The sequence below is a fragment of the Aotus nancymaae genome, unplaced genomic scaffold (genome assembly GCF_030222135.1).
Source record: "Aotus nancymaae isolate 86718 unplaced genomic scaffold, 86718_ANA_hifiasm-v0.15.2.pri h1tg000124l, whole genome shotgun sequence".
Classification (NCBI taxonomy): Eukaryota; Metazoa; Chordata; class Mammalia; order Primates; family Aotidae; genus Aotus; species Aotus nancymaae.
Window position 1 is genome coordinate 1,627,401 of NW_026988539.1, and position 16,632 is coordinate 1,644,032.

Below are 16,632 nucleotides of genomic sequence, written 5' to 3' on the forward strand. Positions count from 1 at the left end.
ATCAGTCCGGGTGCGGTGGCGCCTCCGCGGGGGCCGCCCTGGCCTGAAGCAGGCGCAGAGGCCGGTGGCGCGCGCTGTCCCCGAGCTGTGCCAGTAGCTCCCCGCGCCGCACCAGGGCCTGGCGGAGCCGCTCCCGCGCGCTCTCAATGCAGCGCTCCAGCTCCTGCAGCTCCCCGGGCCGGGGGGGCCCCGTGGGCTTCGCGGCTGTCGCGCGGCCATTGGAGCACAGCCAGCCGGGGCCCTCTGGCGGCGCAGCCTCCGCCTCCGTGTCGGGCGCCGCAACCACGGCAGGCTCCAGCAGGAAGCGCACGCGGCGCTCCTTGTCCACGGCCCGGCGCGCCCGTTTCCAGCCCTCCGGAGCCGCCGGCGGGTCCTGCTGCTGCTGCTGCTGCTCCACCTCGGGGCCGCAGGGGACGGAACCGGCCTGGTCAGCGCCCACCGGGGCAGCCGTCTCGCGCCCTGGATCTCTGCAGAGCCCACTGCGGGGAGAGGGTGGCCGAAAGGCACAACCAGGCAGCTGCCGTGCGCACAGAGTTGTCCGAGGTTGGGCGGGGGCCTCCGGGAACCCGCTCCTGCACCCCGTGGCCGGCTTCAGGGCGACCTGCTGGGGTGGGTCTGGGTTGTCCTGGGTCGTGGTCGCCCCGACCACCACTTACCTGGGCTCCGCCTCTGCCGTCTCCTCCTTCGACCCCTCTGGCGGCTCCGTGTTGAGGGCGCGGTGGATTTTCTAAGACCCCAGACAGACCCGGTTGGCGAGGAGACGTGGCTGGCGGGGACGCCCGCCGCCCGCCCGGTTCGCACCTGGCTGGTGTGTAACCAGTACTGCAGCCTGCTCCCCCTGCGGATGCGAGGCAGCGCCAGGCGGTAGAAGGCGTGCTCGCCCAGGGAGCCGAGCAGGGCGCTGCCCAGGCCCAGGCACAGCAGCACGAAGAGGCCCGAGAAGTGGTAGATGCTCATCTGCAGGGTCTGGGGGCAACATAGCAGGAGCCCCTCACGGTCACGTGATGGCCGGCCCCGGGGGACCCTCGAACTGGGGGAGAACAGGCTGGGCCAGAGAGAGGGGCCTGGGGCTATGGAATCAGGTTCGGAGGCAGGGACCCCATGGCTGGAGGTGAGGTTTCATGGAGGAGAGGGCACTGGAGCTAGGGTTTTGTACGGCGAATAGAAGTGCGCAGAAGTGGACAAACGCACCTCTCGGGAATGATCGCGGGGTTGGTCACCTCGGACAAGGCTCAGGGCCCCCAACCCCCACCCCCTGCCCCGGGCCCAGCCCCACCTCTGTCACCGCAAACACCCGCTTCCCGCAAGGCACCATCTTGTACCACTTGTCATGGAGCAGGTCCATGAAGCCGGAGGACTTGTAGCGGCTGATGAACTCGGACAGGTTGGAGGTGAGCGGCGAGTTCTGGGGCAGTCCGATGCCATAGCCTGGGGGCGCGGGGCCGGGGAGGTGGGGCCAGGCGGGACAGCCCCAGAGGAACTCTGCCCGCACACGCGGGACTTCGCCCCTCCCCGCCTGGAACCCTCCGTGGCTCCCCGCTACCCCCAGAGACCCTGGCGCCCCGCCCCGCCCAGGTGCCCCTCACCCTCGATGGCGAAGGGCTTGCCCACAGTCAGCAGCTTGCAGTCCGCATCGATGGAGACCTCGTAGTCCAGGAGCGACTTGTCCATGATGAAGGCGTTGAGTTTGGGAGGGTCGCTCCTGCGGGGGGCCGGGGCGGGGTCAGCTGTCGTCCCGCCCATGCCCCGCCCCCGCCCCGCCCCGCGCTCACGTGAGCATGGCGACGCCGTGGGGCGTGGTGGGCGCACTGTGGCGCCGCATGTGCGCGTGCATCTCGGGGAAGCTCTTCTTGATGTACGCCTCGGCGCTGCTCTCCCAGACGGTGCCGAAGCGGAAGTCCGGCGCCGGGTGGTGCAGCTGCGGGGTGGGGTGGGGACCCCGTCAGCGGCTCTGCCTGCCCCTCGGGACCCCCGACCATTGAGGGGGCCGCCCTGGCACTGCAGGGCCCTGAGCTGCTGCCTCCACTCACTCCATGCCAAGAGCACACCCCAGTCGTGACAACCACAACTGTCCCCAGACAAACACTGTCCGGGGTCCCCTGGCGGGGGTGGGAGGTGAGCGGAGGATCACCCGGGGTGGAGACGCTCCGTTCTAAACACCGACGAGTCCATCTCCCCCCGGACCTTGCTCCTATCCCACCACCTCCTCTGCCTGTCCCCTCGGGGTCCCACGGGAGACCCACTCTCACATGTCCGTGACTACTTCAGATCTGCCTCCTACACCTGCCCCCACCCTGGGTTTTCCCACCCCAGTTAGGGGCGGCTGTCCTCACTGCCTCTCACACCCCATGCCCTGTGTCTCCAAAAACCCGGGGACTCCACCTTCAGCGTGCTCACAACTCCCGGCTCTCACGCAGGCCCGGTTTGAGCATCCATCCCAGCCCCCCGACCAGCCCCGTCCCCTCTGCGCGGTCCTCCCCACAGCTGCCAGGGCACCCTGGTGCGGACCCCTAATAGATACGTGGGTCTGGCTACTGGCGTCCCACTGGCCACGGCCTCTTCACCGGACTTCGGCAGCACCCAAGCACCCAAATCCCAAACTCGATCCCATCGGGCCTCTGGGTCAGCAGCACCTGATGGAACTTTCCAGATGATGAAAATGCTCTGTCTGCGCTCAGCTGTGCAGCGCTTAAATTGGAAAAGCGGCCCCGAGCGGTCGGCTCATCAGACAGCACGGCGTCTACATTTTATTACTGTTTAACAGGGAACACCAGGGGCTGCAGAGCACGCCAGGCATCCCCAGGGGATGCCACCGGGCAGATGCAAAAGTTCACAGACACTACGGGGCAGAAAACCAGATTTTGCCACGAAATTGCAAAGGCAGGCTGGGTGCAGTAGCTCACGCCTAATCCCAGTGCTGTGGGAGACTGAGGCAGGAGAATCGGTTGAACCCAGGAGGGGTTGCAGTGAGCTGAGATCACACCACTGCAGTCCAGCTCTGGGCAACAGAGTGAGACTCCATCTCAAAAAATAAAAATAAATAAAAACAGTATGGGCCAGGTGCAGTAGCTCAGCCTATAATCCCAGCACTTTGGGAGGCCGAAGCAGGAGGATCACTTTAGGTCAGGAGTTCAAGACCAGCCTGGCCAACATGGTGAAACCCCGTCTCTACTAAAAATACAGGTCAGGTGCGGTGGCTCACTCCTGTAATTCCAACACTTTGGGAAGCCGGGGTGGGCAGATCATGAGGTCAGGCGTTTGAAACCAGCCTGACCAATATGGTGAAACCCAGTCTCTACTAAAAAATAGAAAAATCAGCTGGGCGTGGTGGTGCACACCTGTAGTTCCAGCTACTTGGGAGCCTGAGGCAGGAGAATCACTTGAGCCCGGGAGGCGGAGGTTGCAGTGAGCCGAGATTGCGCCACTGCACTCCAGCCTGGGCGACAGAGAGAGAGGCCAGGCTCACATGTATAATCCCAGCACTTTGAGAGCTGAGGTGGGAGAATCGCATGAACCCAGAGTCTGAGACCAGCCTGGACGACACAGCTAACCTCACATCTCCAGTGTGTGTTCGTTTTCTTCCCCAAGTCAGTCTTGCTCTGTCGCCCAGGCTGGAGTGCGGTGGTGCGATCTTGGCTCAATGCAACCTCCACCTCCCAGGTTCAAGCAATTCTCCTGCCTCCGAAATAGCTGCGATTACAGGTGCATGCTAAAAACCCAAGCTTGAATCCCACTGTGCCTCTGGGTCAGCAGCACCTGATGGAACTTTCTGGATGATGAAAATGCTCTGTCTGTGCTCCTCGTGGAGCGGTCAGCTCATCCGACAGCACGGCATCTGCGTTTTACTACTGTTTAACAGGGGACACCGGGGGCTGGGGAGCGGGCCAGGCACCCCCAGAGGTCACCACCAGGCAGATGCAAAAGTTCAGACACACTTTGGGGCAGAAAACTTGATGTTTCCAAGAAATTGCAAGGGGAGACTCAGCATGGTGGCTCACATCTAATCCCAGTGCTGGGGTAGACTGAGGCAGGAGAATCCTGAACCTCCTTGACCCCAGGAGGTAGAGGTTGCGTTGAGCTGAGATCGCACCACTGCACTCCAGCTCTGGGCAACAGAGTGAGACTCTGTCTCAAAAAATACAAATAAAGCTGGACATGGTGGCTCACACCTGTAATCCCAGCACTTTGGGAGGCCGAGGTGGGCGGATCACCTGAGGTCGGGAGTTCGAGACCAGCCTGACCAATGTGGTGAAACTCCCATCTCTATTAAAAATACAAAAATCAGCTGGGCATGGTGGTGCACGCCTGTAATCCCAGCTACTCGGGAGGCTGAGGCAGGAGAATTGCCTGAACCCAGGAGGCGGAGGTTGCGGTGAGCCGAGATTATGCCACTGTACTCTAGCCAGCCTGGCTACAGAGTGAGACCCCATCTCAAACACACACAAAAAAAACTACAGGCCAGGCCCGGTGGCTCACACCTGTAATCCCTACACTTTGAGAGGCTGAGGCTGGCAGATCATGAGGTCAGGCGTTCGAGACCAGCCTGGCCAAGATGGTGAAACATCGTGTCTACTAAAATATACAAAAATTAGCTGGGCATGATGGCATGCACCTGTAGTTCCAGCTACTTAGGAGGCTGAGGCAGGAGAATCACTTGAACCCGAGAGGCAGAGGTTGCAGTGAGCTGAGACGGCACCACTGCACTCCAGCCTGGGTGAGAGAGAGAGACTGTGTCTCAAAAAAAAAGAAAGAAAAAATAGGCCAGGCATGGTGGCTTATGCCTGTAATCCCAGCACTTTGGGTGGCTGCGGTGGGAGAATCGCTTGAGCCCTGGAGTTTGAGATCAGCCTGGACAGCATAGCCAGCCCCCATCTGTGCTTTGTTTTTTTTTTCTCCTGTGACAGTGCCTCGCTCTTTCACCCAGGCTAGAGTGCAGTGGTGCCATCTCAGCTCACTGCCACCTCCGCCTCCCAGGTTCAAGCGATTCTCCTGCCTCAGCCTCCTGAGTAGCTGGGATTACAGGCGCCCACCACCAACCTCAGCTAATTTTTTGTATTTTTTAATAAAGATGGGGTTTTGCCACGTTGGCTAGGCTGGTCTCAGACTCCTGACCTCAGGTGATTCACCCGCCTCAACCTCCCCAAGTGCTGGGATTATAGGAGTGAGCCACTGTGCCTGGCCATTTTTTTTTAAATAAATAAATAAGCAGGCCGGGCGTGGTGGCTCACGCCTGTAATCCCAGCACTTTGGGAGGCTGAGGCAGGTGAATCACAAGGTCAGGAGGTCGAGAGCAGCCTGACGAACATGGTGAAACCCCGTTTCTACTAAAAATACAAAAATTAGCTGGGCATGGTGGCACACGCCTGTAATCCGCACACGTCTGTAATCCAAGCACTTTGGAGGCCAAGGTGGGCAGATCACCTGAGGTCGGGAGTTCAAGACCAGTCTGACCAACATGGTGAAACCCCGTCTTTAAAAATATATATAAAATTAAAAAATAAAAAATAAAATAAAATAAATGAAAAAAAATACATAAGTAAATAAATAAATGTATGTCTCTTGGGACCAGAGTTGGCCTAGTGGACGTCCTGCGCGCCCAGCTGACCACCCCTGCCCCTCGCAGCCCGGCCTGGGGCAGCCCCCAGCCCCCCGAGGCCGCCCACCTTTGGGTCGTGGATCCCGGACAGCTCCAGGAAGGTCTTGTCCCCGACCATGACGGCGGCCAGGTTGGCCGTGTAGCTGGACAGCACCAGCAGGCAGAAGATGGCCCACAGGTTCATGAGCAGACGGCCCGTGGGACACTTGGGCGTCTTGCTGGACACGGTGCGCCCGAAGAGGATGGCATAGCACAGGTTGAGCGCCGAGGAGTAGGAGAAGACTGTGCCTCGGTTCCGGCCGCGCGGCGTGAGCCCGTAGGGGCTGCGCCACTCATACAGGGTGAGGAAGAGCGCGGTCAGGTGCAGGGCGGCGAACACGCCCAGCCACATGGACCAGTGCAGCGGCCACATGAAGGCGCCGATGGGCGAGGCCGTGTCTCGCGCCCGCACCATGATGCCCAGGCTGGTGGAGAAGAAGGGGCTGGTGAAGTCCACCACCTGGGAGCGGGCGGAGTTGATGCTGAAGCTGGTGACCGCCATGTGAGCCCGGCCAGCCAGCAGGTCCCCGACCAGGCCTGTCCAGCGGCCGTCACGCAGCGCGCCATACCTGCCGTCGCCCACGACGTACAGCTGGAAGTCGAAGTGCGTGTCCTCTGCCAGCCGCTCCAGCAGGTCGATGCAGTAGCCGTAACAGCACTTGCGCAGGGCACGGGGCACCGAGCCGTTGGCCAGCGCGGCGAACAGCGCGTCCAGGGTGGCCGAGTCGTTGGTGCCGGGGTCCAGGCACAGCTGCCCTGCTGGGCACTGCCCGTCTTCATCGGGATCACGGGCAAACACGAATGGGTGCTCCACCAGCGTCACCACACGCAGCTTGGGCCGGGCCTGGGTGCCTGGCGGCGGTGGGGGCCTCGCCACGGCGCCCCCGGGTTCCAAGTCCAGCCGGCCGTCCCGCCAGCTGCCCACCGTGGCCCAGGCCGGGGCACCCTGTGGGTCCCGGCGGAGGCTCCACACCTTGAAGTGACGAGACACGTGTACCTGGGAGCTGCCTGTCACCCACACGGGGCCCGTGCGACCCTGGAAGGATGTGTTGGCCAGGAACCTAGGGGCAGGGCGGGGGCATCAGGCATCCAGCTCAGACCCCTCCATCCCCTCACCCCTGCCGAGCACATGCCCGATTCCCACTGGGCACCCTTTCTTTCTGTTTTTTTTTTTTGAGACGGAGTTTCGCTCTTGTTACCCAGGCTGGAGTGCAATGGCGCGATCTCGGCTCACCGCAACCTCCGCCTCCTGGGTTCAGGCAATTCTCCTGCCTCAGCCTCCTGAGTAGCTGGGATTACAGGCATGCGCCACCGTGCCCAGCTAATTTTTTTTGTATTAGTAGAGACGGGGTTTCACCGTGTTGACCAGGATGGTCTCGATCTCTTGACCTTGTGATCCACCCGCCTCGGCCTCCCAAAGTGCTGGGATTACAGGCGTGAGCTACCGCGCGCGGCCCTCTTTCTTTTATTTTTCAGTCTTGTTGCCCAGGCTGGAGTGCAGTGGCTCGATCTTGGCTCGCTACAACCTCCGCCTCCCGGGTTCAAGTGATTCTCCTGCCTCAGCCTCCTGAGTACTCGAGATTACAGGAGCGCACCACCACACCTGGCTGATTTTGTATTTTCAGTAGAGACGGGGTTTTGCCCTGTTGGCCAGGCTGGTCTCGAACTCCTGGCCTCAGGTGATCCACCCGCCTCTGCCTCCCAAAGTGCTGGGATTACAGGTGTGAGCCACCGCGCCCGGTCACACCCTTTTCCGTATCGTGAGGACAAGTGTGAACACAACTGGCGTCTCCAACCCTAATAAACCCCTTGACGCTGGAGCACGAATGCCCGGATGCCGTGGCTGTGCCCCACCCCACACACGCGGTGCCTGAAGCCAGGGGCTGATGCTCAAGTGCCCAGCGGGGGTCTCCTGTTTCCAGCAGTTGTTCATTCTCTGGAACTCGCCCAGGGCTCGGCCAGAGACCCATTCCCTCCCGCCCAGTTCAGCTCACTCACTGCTCTCCCTGGGATAGTTCCCTGGGTGGGCGCTGCTTCCAGGGACCTAAGACATCGATTGGCAAAGCATCCTGACTGTGTGTGTTTGAGGCAGGGTCTCGCCCTGTCGCCCAGGCTGGAGTGCAGTGGTGCCATCTCAGCTCACTGCAGCCTGGACCCCCGGGCTCAAGTGATTCTCCTGCCTCAGCATCCTGAGTAGCTGGAACTACAGGTGTGTGCCACCGTGCCCGGCTAATTTTTTGTATTTTTTGGTAGAGATGGGGTTTCACCGTGTTGGCCAGACTGGTCTCAAACTCCTAGCTCAAGTGATCTGCTCGCCGCAGCCTCCCAGAGTACTGGGATTACAGGCGTGAGCCACCATGCCCGGCCTCACCGTGCCTTTCATGACCCATGGGTGGCGCAGACTCAGTGGCCTGGAGACCTTCCCAAGGAAGCAGGGTCCCCACTCACCGTGCCAAGAAGCGCCCGGGGGACTCAGGGCCGGCCGGCTGTGGGTCCCCACAGTTGACCGCGGCGGGGAGGAGGGCACGCTCCGGCTGCACCTGTGCCGCACTGCCCAGCGCCCGGGCCACCAGCTGCACAGCGTCATGGACGGCGGCCTCCAGCGGGGGTTGTGCCACCTCGCCCAGCGCCAGCAGCCCCGGCGGCAGCCCCGCGGTGGGCAGGGCCTTGGGTGGCAGTGGCGTCCCCAACAGCCAGTGGGGGCCGGGAGGTACAGCCTCCAGCACGCGACGGGCGCGGGCAACATCACAGCCAAGAAGGACCGCCGCGGGTACTGGGGCTTCACCCCCCACGGGTGCCCCCATCGGGGCCAGGCGTGCCCGCAGCCCCGCATCTCCCGTGTCCTGCCGGCTTAGGTCCAGGACCAGCTGTGGGGCGCGGCCGGCCCGGCTCGTCCAGAGGGCCACCAGGCCGCCGGGGTCCCGGGTGCGGCACAGGGCCAGGCCGACGTCCTCCCAGGCGTGCGCCTGCAGCACGGCCACCAGCACGTCCAGCAGCGTCTCCAGGGGGCTGGCCCAGTGCAGCTGCAGGTGGAATGGGTTCTGGGAGAGGGGAGGCCACAGTCAGGGTCGGCGACCTCCACCCCATGACACCCTTCCCACCCCAGCAGCGGGTGATCCGTAAGGAGATGCCAGCTGGATGGCCGCACCTCCCCTCCACCTCCCCCAACCCCAGCCCCGCTCTAAACCCTTCCATGGCTCCCCATCACCATCCCCACCAGGCTCAGCCTCAGCCTGTCTTCCAGGCCCTTCTCTCTCGGCTCCAGCTACCCTTGTCATGGGCTCACCCTGTGTTTTTTTTTTTTGGCATGTGCCATTCCCCAGATTGTACACCTTTCTCCCTCTATGCCCACCAACTCCTATACACCCTTCAAAACCCAAGCACATTGCTCCTCCTCTATTCAGACTTCTCCATCCTCCAGGCAGAACCCAGGCTCCAGCTTGGAAATTCTCCAGCCTCGGATCCCTCCCTGACCCGTCGGACCCCTCCCTGACCAACCTCAGCCGGCCCCTACCTGCCTGGGAGCCCCTCTAGGGCCAAGAGCCCTGGCTCCCTAAAGGTGAGCCCACTGATGGCCTTGTGCTTAGAGCCAAACCAGGTAGCGTCCCCTCACACATTACTGCCCCATGCCAGGCACACGGAGGGCTGAGGGGCCCCCTTGTGCCCAGTGCCATCCAGAAAGTTCTGGACTTTTTTTTTTTGAGACCATGTCTGGGTTATTGCCCAGGCTGGAGTGCAGTGGTGAGATCACAGCTCATTGCAATCGCTGCCTCCCAGGCTCAAGCGATCCTCCTACCTCAACCATCTGAGTAGCTGGGACTACAGGGGCCTGCCACCACGCCTGGCTTTTTTTTTTTTTTTTTTTTGAGACGGAGTTTCGCTCTTGTTACCCAGGCTGGAGTGCAACGGCGCGATCTCGGCTCACTGCAACCTCCGCCTCCTGGGTTCAGGCAATTCTCCTGCCTCAGCCTCCCGAGTAGCTGGGACTACAGGCACGCACCACCATGCCCAGCTAATTTTTTGTATTTTTAGTAGAGACGAGGTTTCACCATGTTGACCAGGATGGTCTCGATCTCTTGACCTCGTGATCCGCCCGCCTCGGCCTCCCAAAGTGCTGGGATTACAGGTTTGAACCGCCGCGCCCGGCCCTAGCTAATTTTTGTATTTTTTGTAGATATGGGGTCTCGCTATGTTGCCCAGGCTGGTCTCAAACTCGTGAGCTCAAGCTGTCCTCCCATCTCGGCCTCCCAAAGTGCTGAGATTCCAGGCGTGAGCCGCTGCGCCTGGCCCTGGATTTAACTTAGTGGATTAAAGGTGGGAGAGCTTTGCCAGACCCCTCGGGTGCGCAAGGCACTTGCCAGGGTGGAAGCTGGGTGCCCAGTGCTGGGGGACGGGCTCGGGCTGTGGCTCAGTCCCCAGGGGGCCAAAGCAGAGCCAGAGATGCTGGGTGGGTCCCACGCCCGGCCTGTAGCGGTGCAGTTCCTGGAGGCGGCAGAAGAGGGCGCCCCAGGCCTGCGTTTGGGCCTCGAATCCAGCCTTAGCTAGGGTGATGGGGGGACAGGGGTCCCCTTGACACCCGGAGGGCTGGGCTAAAAGACCCCCCTCTAGCGTCAGGGTCTCCCTCCCTGAGGAGGAGGAGGGGCTGGAGGGGCTTCGTGGGTGGGGAAGGAGGGGAGCTGGGCCCTAGAGCTCAGCCAGGCCCCCATGTCCGGAGCCGGGACCTCCTTGCCGGCCATGGGAAGGGGTCTATTCTCTGGGGCACAGCGGGCCCTGGCGGAGGGTCCCCAGCACCCAGTCAACCCCCCTTCTCTTCTCATTCCGTTTCCCTGTGGGATCTGGGCCTAGGGGTGGGATTAGAAGTGAGGAACTTGAAGGCTGCGGCGGGGTGGGGGGAATGGAGTGGGGGCCTGGACTGACCGGGGCTGCTCTGGGATCTTGAAGGCCTCTGGGAGGGGACGGGGAGAATGCTGGAAGGAGGGGGACCAGACCTGCAGACCCCGAAACTGCACCCCGAGAGTGCTGAGCACTCCAGCGGCCTGGAGTCCGGTGGGGACCAGGCGGTCCCAGGGACCAGGGAAGGGGCCTGGGCAAGCAGGGCGCAGAGGCGGGGTCTCCATCACCAGGGCGCTGGGAAGGGGCGTTCCAGGGGCGTCCCTCGCGCTCTCGAGCCAGCGTCTAGGTCCCTGTCCCTGGGTCTCTGCCTCTGCGTTCCGGCTCCCTGGCTCGGGGGACACCCGGGTCTTCCCCATCCCTGAGCCCCGGGGCCGTCCAGCGTCCCGGGATCCCCATCCCGCCTCCGGGCGTCCCTGGGACTCCCGCCCCCGCCCCGGGTGCCCCTGGTCCCGGCTCCCGGCGTCCCGCGTACCGGGGCTCCGAGGGCCGCGCGCGCCTCCCGCCGCAGCACGCTGAGCACGGGGGTCTCGGTGGCGGCCGCCAGGAAGTGGAGCTGCAGCAGTTCGGGTCGCGCCTCGGGAAAGGCCAGCAGGGCCGCCACGCCCGGAGCAGCCAGCGCCTGGCACAGGCCGCGGGCCAGAGAGGCGGGGTCGCGGGCGCGGGGCGCGGCGACCACCAGCTCCAAGCTCAGGTTGTGCGGCAGCCGCGGCGCCAGGACGGCCCGGGCCAGGGCGGCGCGGGCGCGGGCGCGGGCGAGGGGCGCGCGGGGCAGGAGGGCGCCCAGGCGCACGGAGCCCCCCAGGCGCGCCAGGACGCCGCACGGCTGCGGGTGGCCCCCCGCGGGCCCCGGCCCGGGCCCCAGCGCCAGCGCCAGGCCCAGCCACAGCGCCCGCACGAACTCCATCGCAAAGTTGCGGGCGCCGCTGGCCGCGGGCGGAGCGGGAGACCCGGTTCTGACGCTCCCTCCGCGCCCCGCCGGGGCCGCCGACTGCGTCCGCCCGCTCCGCCCCGGGGTTCCCGAGCGCCAGCAGCCGCGCGGGGGGAGCGGGACGCGCACTGGCCGCGGGGGAAACAGCCTCCCAGCGGCCGCTCGCGGACGGCGGCGGTGACACCCGGCGGGGGCTGGGGACGCCTAACCACTGCCCATCCCCGCTCCGATTCAGGCCACAGACGGAGTGCGGGTGCCGGGAAAGGACCCCGCGCATTAAAATTGGCCCCGACGCCCACCCCGTTCCTCCCCGGGATCCCTGACCCCCTCCACCAACGTCAAGCACTGCTCAGGCGGGGAAGTTGAGGCCCAGGAGGAGTCATGCTTGCCTTGCACTTCCAGGGAGAGGTCAGCTTCGAACCAGGCCCGCCCAGGCGTGGGCTCTAAAATCCAGTGCATCCTGGGGAAACTGAGGCAGGCATGTCAGATGGGAACCTGTAGAGTTGATCTGCCCTCCAGCAGTGGGCAGGCAACTTGGGCTGCAGAACTCCGCTTCAACCCTCAAAGCCCAGTGCCAAATGCCCTGCCCTGAAAAACGTTCCCTGCTTGCCACCGAGAAAATGCAGGAAGCACCGCTCCGCACCCCGCAGCCTTCACACGTTTCCATAACAGGCTACGCTCTTTGTCCATTCCCTTCCTATTTAGTGACCGTCTCTTCCACTCAGCTCTGGGAGGCTCGGTTGCTGCTGTCTCCAGGCTTGCACACAGTAGGCACCTGCCCAGACAAGGACACTTGCTCACATTCCCCTCCTCCAGTGCTCCAGAACCTTCCATAGCGCCCCGCTGTCTACCCGTCCCCAAGCTTGCCTGTGTCCTCTAGGCCTTGGTTTGGGGGGCGTTCTGGGGCCCTGGCACCCCGCAGGCGCCTGATAGACGGGGACCGGCCGCATCCAGCTAGCACCGGGCCTCCTCCCTGCCGGGGCAGTCCTCACCCCGTCCTCCCGCGGGTATCCGGCGTCTCCCCAGATCCCGAAGGGCAGCAGAGCAGCCGCTGTGCTGGGAACATTCAGCTCTAATGAATGGATCCACACTCGGGTGATTTTTCTTCACACACACGCGACAAACCTCATCTCCTTCTGGAAGCGACATTGAGGAGGGAGGAGAAAATCCTTCATGCCATGAAGAAAATGCCGGCCGGGCGCGCTGGCTCACGCCTGTAATCCCAGCATTTTGGGAGGCCGAGGCGGGTGGATCACGAGGTCAAGAGATCGAGACCATCCTGGTCAACATGGTGAAACCCCATCTCTACTAAAAATACAAAAATTAGCTGGGCATGGTGGCGCGTGCCTGTAATCCCAGCTACTCGGGAGGCTGAGGCAGGAGAATTACCTGATCCCAGGAGGCGGAGGTTGCGGTGAGCCGAGATCGCACCATTGCGCTCCAGCCTGGGTAACAAGAGCGAAACTCCGTCTCAAAAAAAAAAAAAGAAAGAAAAAGAAAAAAGAAAAGAAAATGCCAAATGCCAGCCGGTAAAACGGATTGGATTTTGACACGACTGCAGACGGAGGGCTGGGCGGCTGAGTTCCAGGAACCCGCAGGCCACCCCCTCCAGTCACCTGATCAGGTGTCCCGGGAGCAGGACAAGGGGTCCTCTCCCTAGATCTTCGGGAGGTGCTGAGTCCTGGTGTCCCCAGGGACCACTGGGGCCCCGTCCCTCCCTGGGGTCAGTTCCCTCTGAGGAGCAAGAGTTCTTAGGAGCAGAGATGGTGTCTGCCCTCCTGGAACTCACCTTCGTGCCCTGCCTCAGCTTCCCCATCTGTAAAAGGGTGACGGTGGACGTTCCTGCGTCCAGCTGCCATGTGAACAAGTGGACACAGGGAGGGTGTTTTTTAAACATTTTTTATGATCGGGCTCATGCCTGTAACCCCAGCACTTTGGGAGGCTGAGGTGGGCGGATCACGAGGTCAGGAGTTCGAGACCAGCCTGACCAACATGGTGAAACCTCGTCTCTACTAAAAATACAAAAATTAGTCTGGCATGGTGGCGTGCACCTGTAGTCTCTGCTACCCAGGAGCCTGAGGCAGGAGAATCGCTTCGACCCGGGAGGCGGAGGTTGCGGTGAGCCGAGATCGGGCCATTGCACTCCAGCCTGGGCAACAACAGAGACTGCAAATTTCACGTTATGACTATTTTACCACAATAAAAAAACTTTTTTTTTGAGACGGAGTTTCGCTCTTGTTACCCAGGCTGGAGTGCAATGGCCTGATCTCGGCTCACCGCAACCTCCGCCTCCCGGGTTCAAGCGATTCTCCTGCCTCAGCCTCCCGGGTAGCTGGGGTTACAGGCATGTGCCACCACGCCCGGCTAATTTGTATTTTCAGTAGAGACGGGGTTTCTCCATGTTGAAATTTGCCATCTGAACCGTTTCTAGGTGCACGGCTCAGTGGCGTGAAGCTCACTTAACGCCGTGCAGTCCTCACCACCGTCCTCTCCAGAACTTTCTCATCTTCCCAAGCTGAAACTCTGTCCCCAAGGATCACTCACTTCCTGTCCTCTCCCCAGCCCTGACGCCTTCCATCCTACGCTCCGCCTCTGTGAATCCGGGGACTCTGGGGACCTCCTATGAGTGGAATCAGACGGGACGTGTCCTTTTGTGTCTGGTGTTTCTCACGGAGCGTGACGTCCTCAAGCTGCATCCACGCTGTGGCCTGTGTCCGAGCCTTTTTTTTTTTTTTTTAACTGCATCTCAATCTGTTGCCCAGGCTGGAGTGCAGTGGTGAGATCATAGCTCACTGCAGCCTCCGCCTTCTGGGCTCAGGAGATCCTCCTGCCTCGACTTCCCAAGTAGCCGGGACCACAGGCGCACACACCTAACTAAAATTCGTAGTTTTTGTAAAGACTGGGTCTTGCAGAGATGTTGCCCAGGCTGGTCTCAAACTCCTGTGCTCAAGCAATTAACCTGCCTCAGCCTCCCACAGAGCTGGGATTACTGGGTCAGCCACTGCACGGGCCTTCTCATTCCTTTTCAAGGCTGAATAATATTCCACTGTGCAGAGGACCATGTTGTCCTGACCCGTCCATCTGCTGATGGACACCTGGTTCCCCCCACTTTTTATTTTGAGATGGAGTCTTGCTCTGTGGCCCAGGCTGGAGTGCAGTGGGGCAATCTCCGCTCACAGCAAGCTCCGCCTCCGGGTTCAAGCAATTCTCCTGCCTCAGCCTCCCAAATATAGCTGGGACTACAGGCGCCCACCACCATGCCCACCTAATTTTTGTATTTTTAGTATTTTGTATTTCTTGCATTTTCACCACGTTGGCCAGGCTGGTCTCCTGACCTCAGGTGATCCGCCTGCCTCGGTCTCCCACAGGGCTGGGATGACAGGCGTGAGCACGGTGCCCGGCCTTCCCCCGTTTTTTGGCTGTGGGGATGGAGCTGCTGTGAGCTCCATGTGTGGATCGCGTCAAGATCCTGCTCGTCATTGTTTTGGGCATACACCCAGAAGTGTAGACTCTCTGGGTCCAACCTTAATGCAATTTTTTTTTGACGGTCTCAAAATGCCTGGCCTGCTATTTAATTTTTAAGAACCTGCCAGAATGGCCAGGCGCGGTGGCTCACGCCTGTAATCGCAGCACTCTGGGAGGCCGAGGAGGGTGGATCACCTGAGGTTCAGGAGTTTGAGACCAGACTGGCCAACATGGCGAAACCCCGTCTCTACTAAAAATACAAAGCTTAGCTGGGTGTGGTGGCGGGTGCCTGTAATCCCAGCAACCTGGGAGGCTGAGGCAGGAGAATGGCTAGGGGATGGAGGTTGCAGTGAACTGAGATCACACCACGGCACAGTCCAGCCTGGGAGAGAGTGAGACACCGTCTCAAAAAAAAAAAAAAAAGAACCTGCCAGGCTATTTTCACAGCGGATGCCCATTTCACGTCTGCACCAGGGCATGGGAGGGCTGTGGCTTCTCCGCCTCCTCGCCCACGATGTTTTCTGCTCCCGGGGCTTTACCGGCAGCTGTCCCCGCCACGCGCAGGGGTCCCCTGCCGTGGTCTGCAGAGTCAAGCGCTACCGCCTCCAGGTCACCTGTGCACACCAGCCTCCCCTCTCTTCCAGGCCTGACCTCCCCAAATCCCCACACCCATGCCTCAGAATCTGTGGGGCCTCAGCGATGATCTCCACGGCCTCCATTGCACCAGCCCGTCAGTTCCGATACAGGAGGGAACCGAGTTCCATGTGCATAAAGGCCCCGGTGTGATGAGGGCACCGAGGGGACTTGTGTCCGAGGACCTGCTGTGCAGGGGCACATGGAAGGAGACGCAGGGACTGAGGCGTGAGCTCCCACCTCCCTGAGGTTCCTGGCAGGCCCACCGGGGAACGCCCCCTTTCTACGAGTCCGAGCCAGGTGCCCGCTGTCTGAGGCCACAGGAGGTGGGTGTGGCAGCCGGGCCCTGCCCCTGCGGTGCTCATTCGCCCGCTGTCTGCAGCCTGCAGAGGGGGCAGCTGGTCTCAGCCCCGACAGCCCTGTGGATGCCAGCGGCTGTGCAGCGTCCTGTAGGTCAATGCCCAGCTTGATTTGGGTTCTCTGAGTGGCTGTGGCCGCGTCCGGCCCCCAGGCAGCCATATGTCTATGGCTGTGCACACCCTCACCACAGTCCTGTCACCAGCCACAGGGTTGTGCAGATACCCTGAAGTTATGCTCAGGACCCCCAGCCACCACCACAAGTTGGTAGCTGGGGGTCCTGAGTGGTGCTGGGTGGGGGCAGGGGCCGTGGGAAAGGCCCCAGGGGACCAGTACAATCCCAGGGAGATCAGCCAACCCCAAGGGACCCTCAGCTGCCTCACCCCAAACCTGTGTGCTCCCTGCAGGCAGGACCAGGCCTTGCAGGACGAGCGGCTCATTACGGGACAGAAACAAGCAGGGCAGGCGTCCAGGAGGCACAGGACCCTCTCAGGGCTCTGAGCAGCCGGTGGATGCTGGTGCCAGGCGAGAGCCCAGCCTCCCTGACGCAGCATGTCCAGGCTGGCAGCCGAGAGGGCTCAGAGCGCTGTAGAGGGGACAGGGACACAAATTAGCCTAAAAGCATGAACTCAGCGCTGGCGGCCGGCTCAAAGCTGAAGTCATTACTACACCCTCCGTATCACACGGATTTTCTGGATCGTTAGGCAGGACTGGCAGCTGG

At 61.8% G+C, this 16,632-nt stretch overlaps 1 protein-coding gene across 1 annotated transcript; it reads right to left on the reverse strand.

The window, feature by feature from the left end:
- Position 1: 1 nt before the first annotated feature.
- On the reverse strand, positions 2–11,432 carry GRIN3B (glutamate ionotropic receptor NMDA type subunit 3B). Its single transcript, XM_064371194.1, has 9 exons — positions 11,001–11,432; positions 8,084–8,676; positions 5,664–6,696; positions 1,773–1,918; positions 1,587–1,702; positions 1,277–1,428; positions 802–966; positions 658–727; positions 2–408 (listed from the first exon to the last, which is right to left on the reverse strand). The coding sequence occupies exons 1-9, from the start codon at positions 11,430–11,432 to the stop codon at positions 2–4; spliced, it is 3,114 nt and encodes a 1,037-aa protein (XP_064227264.1).
- Between the last annotated feature and the right edge of the window lie 5,200 nt (positions 11,433–16,632).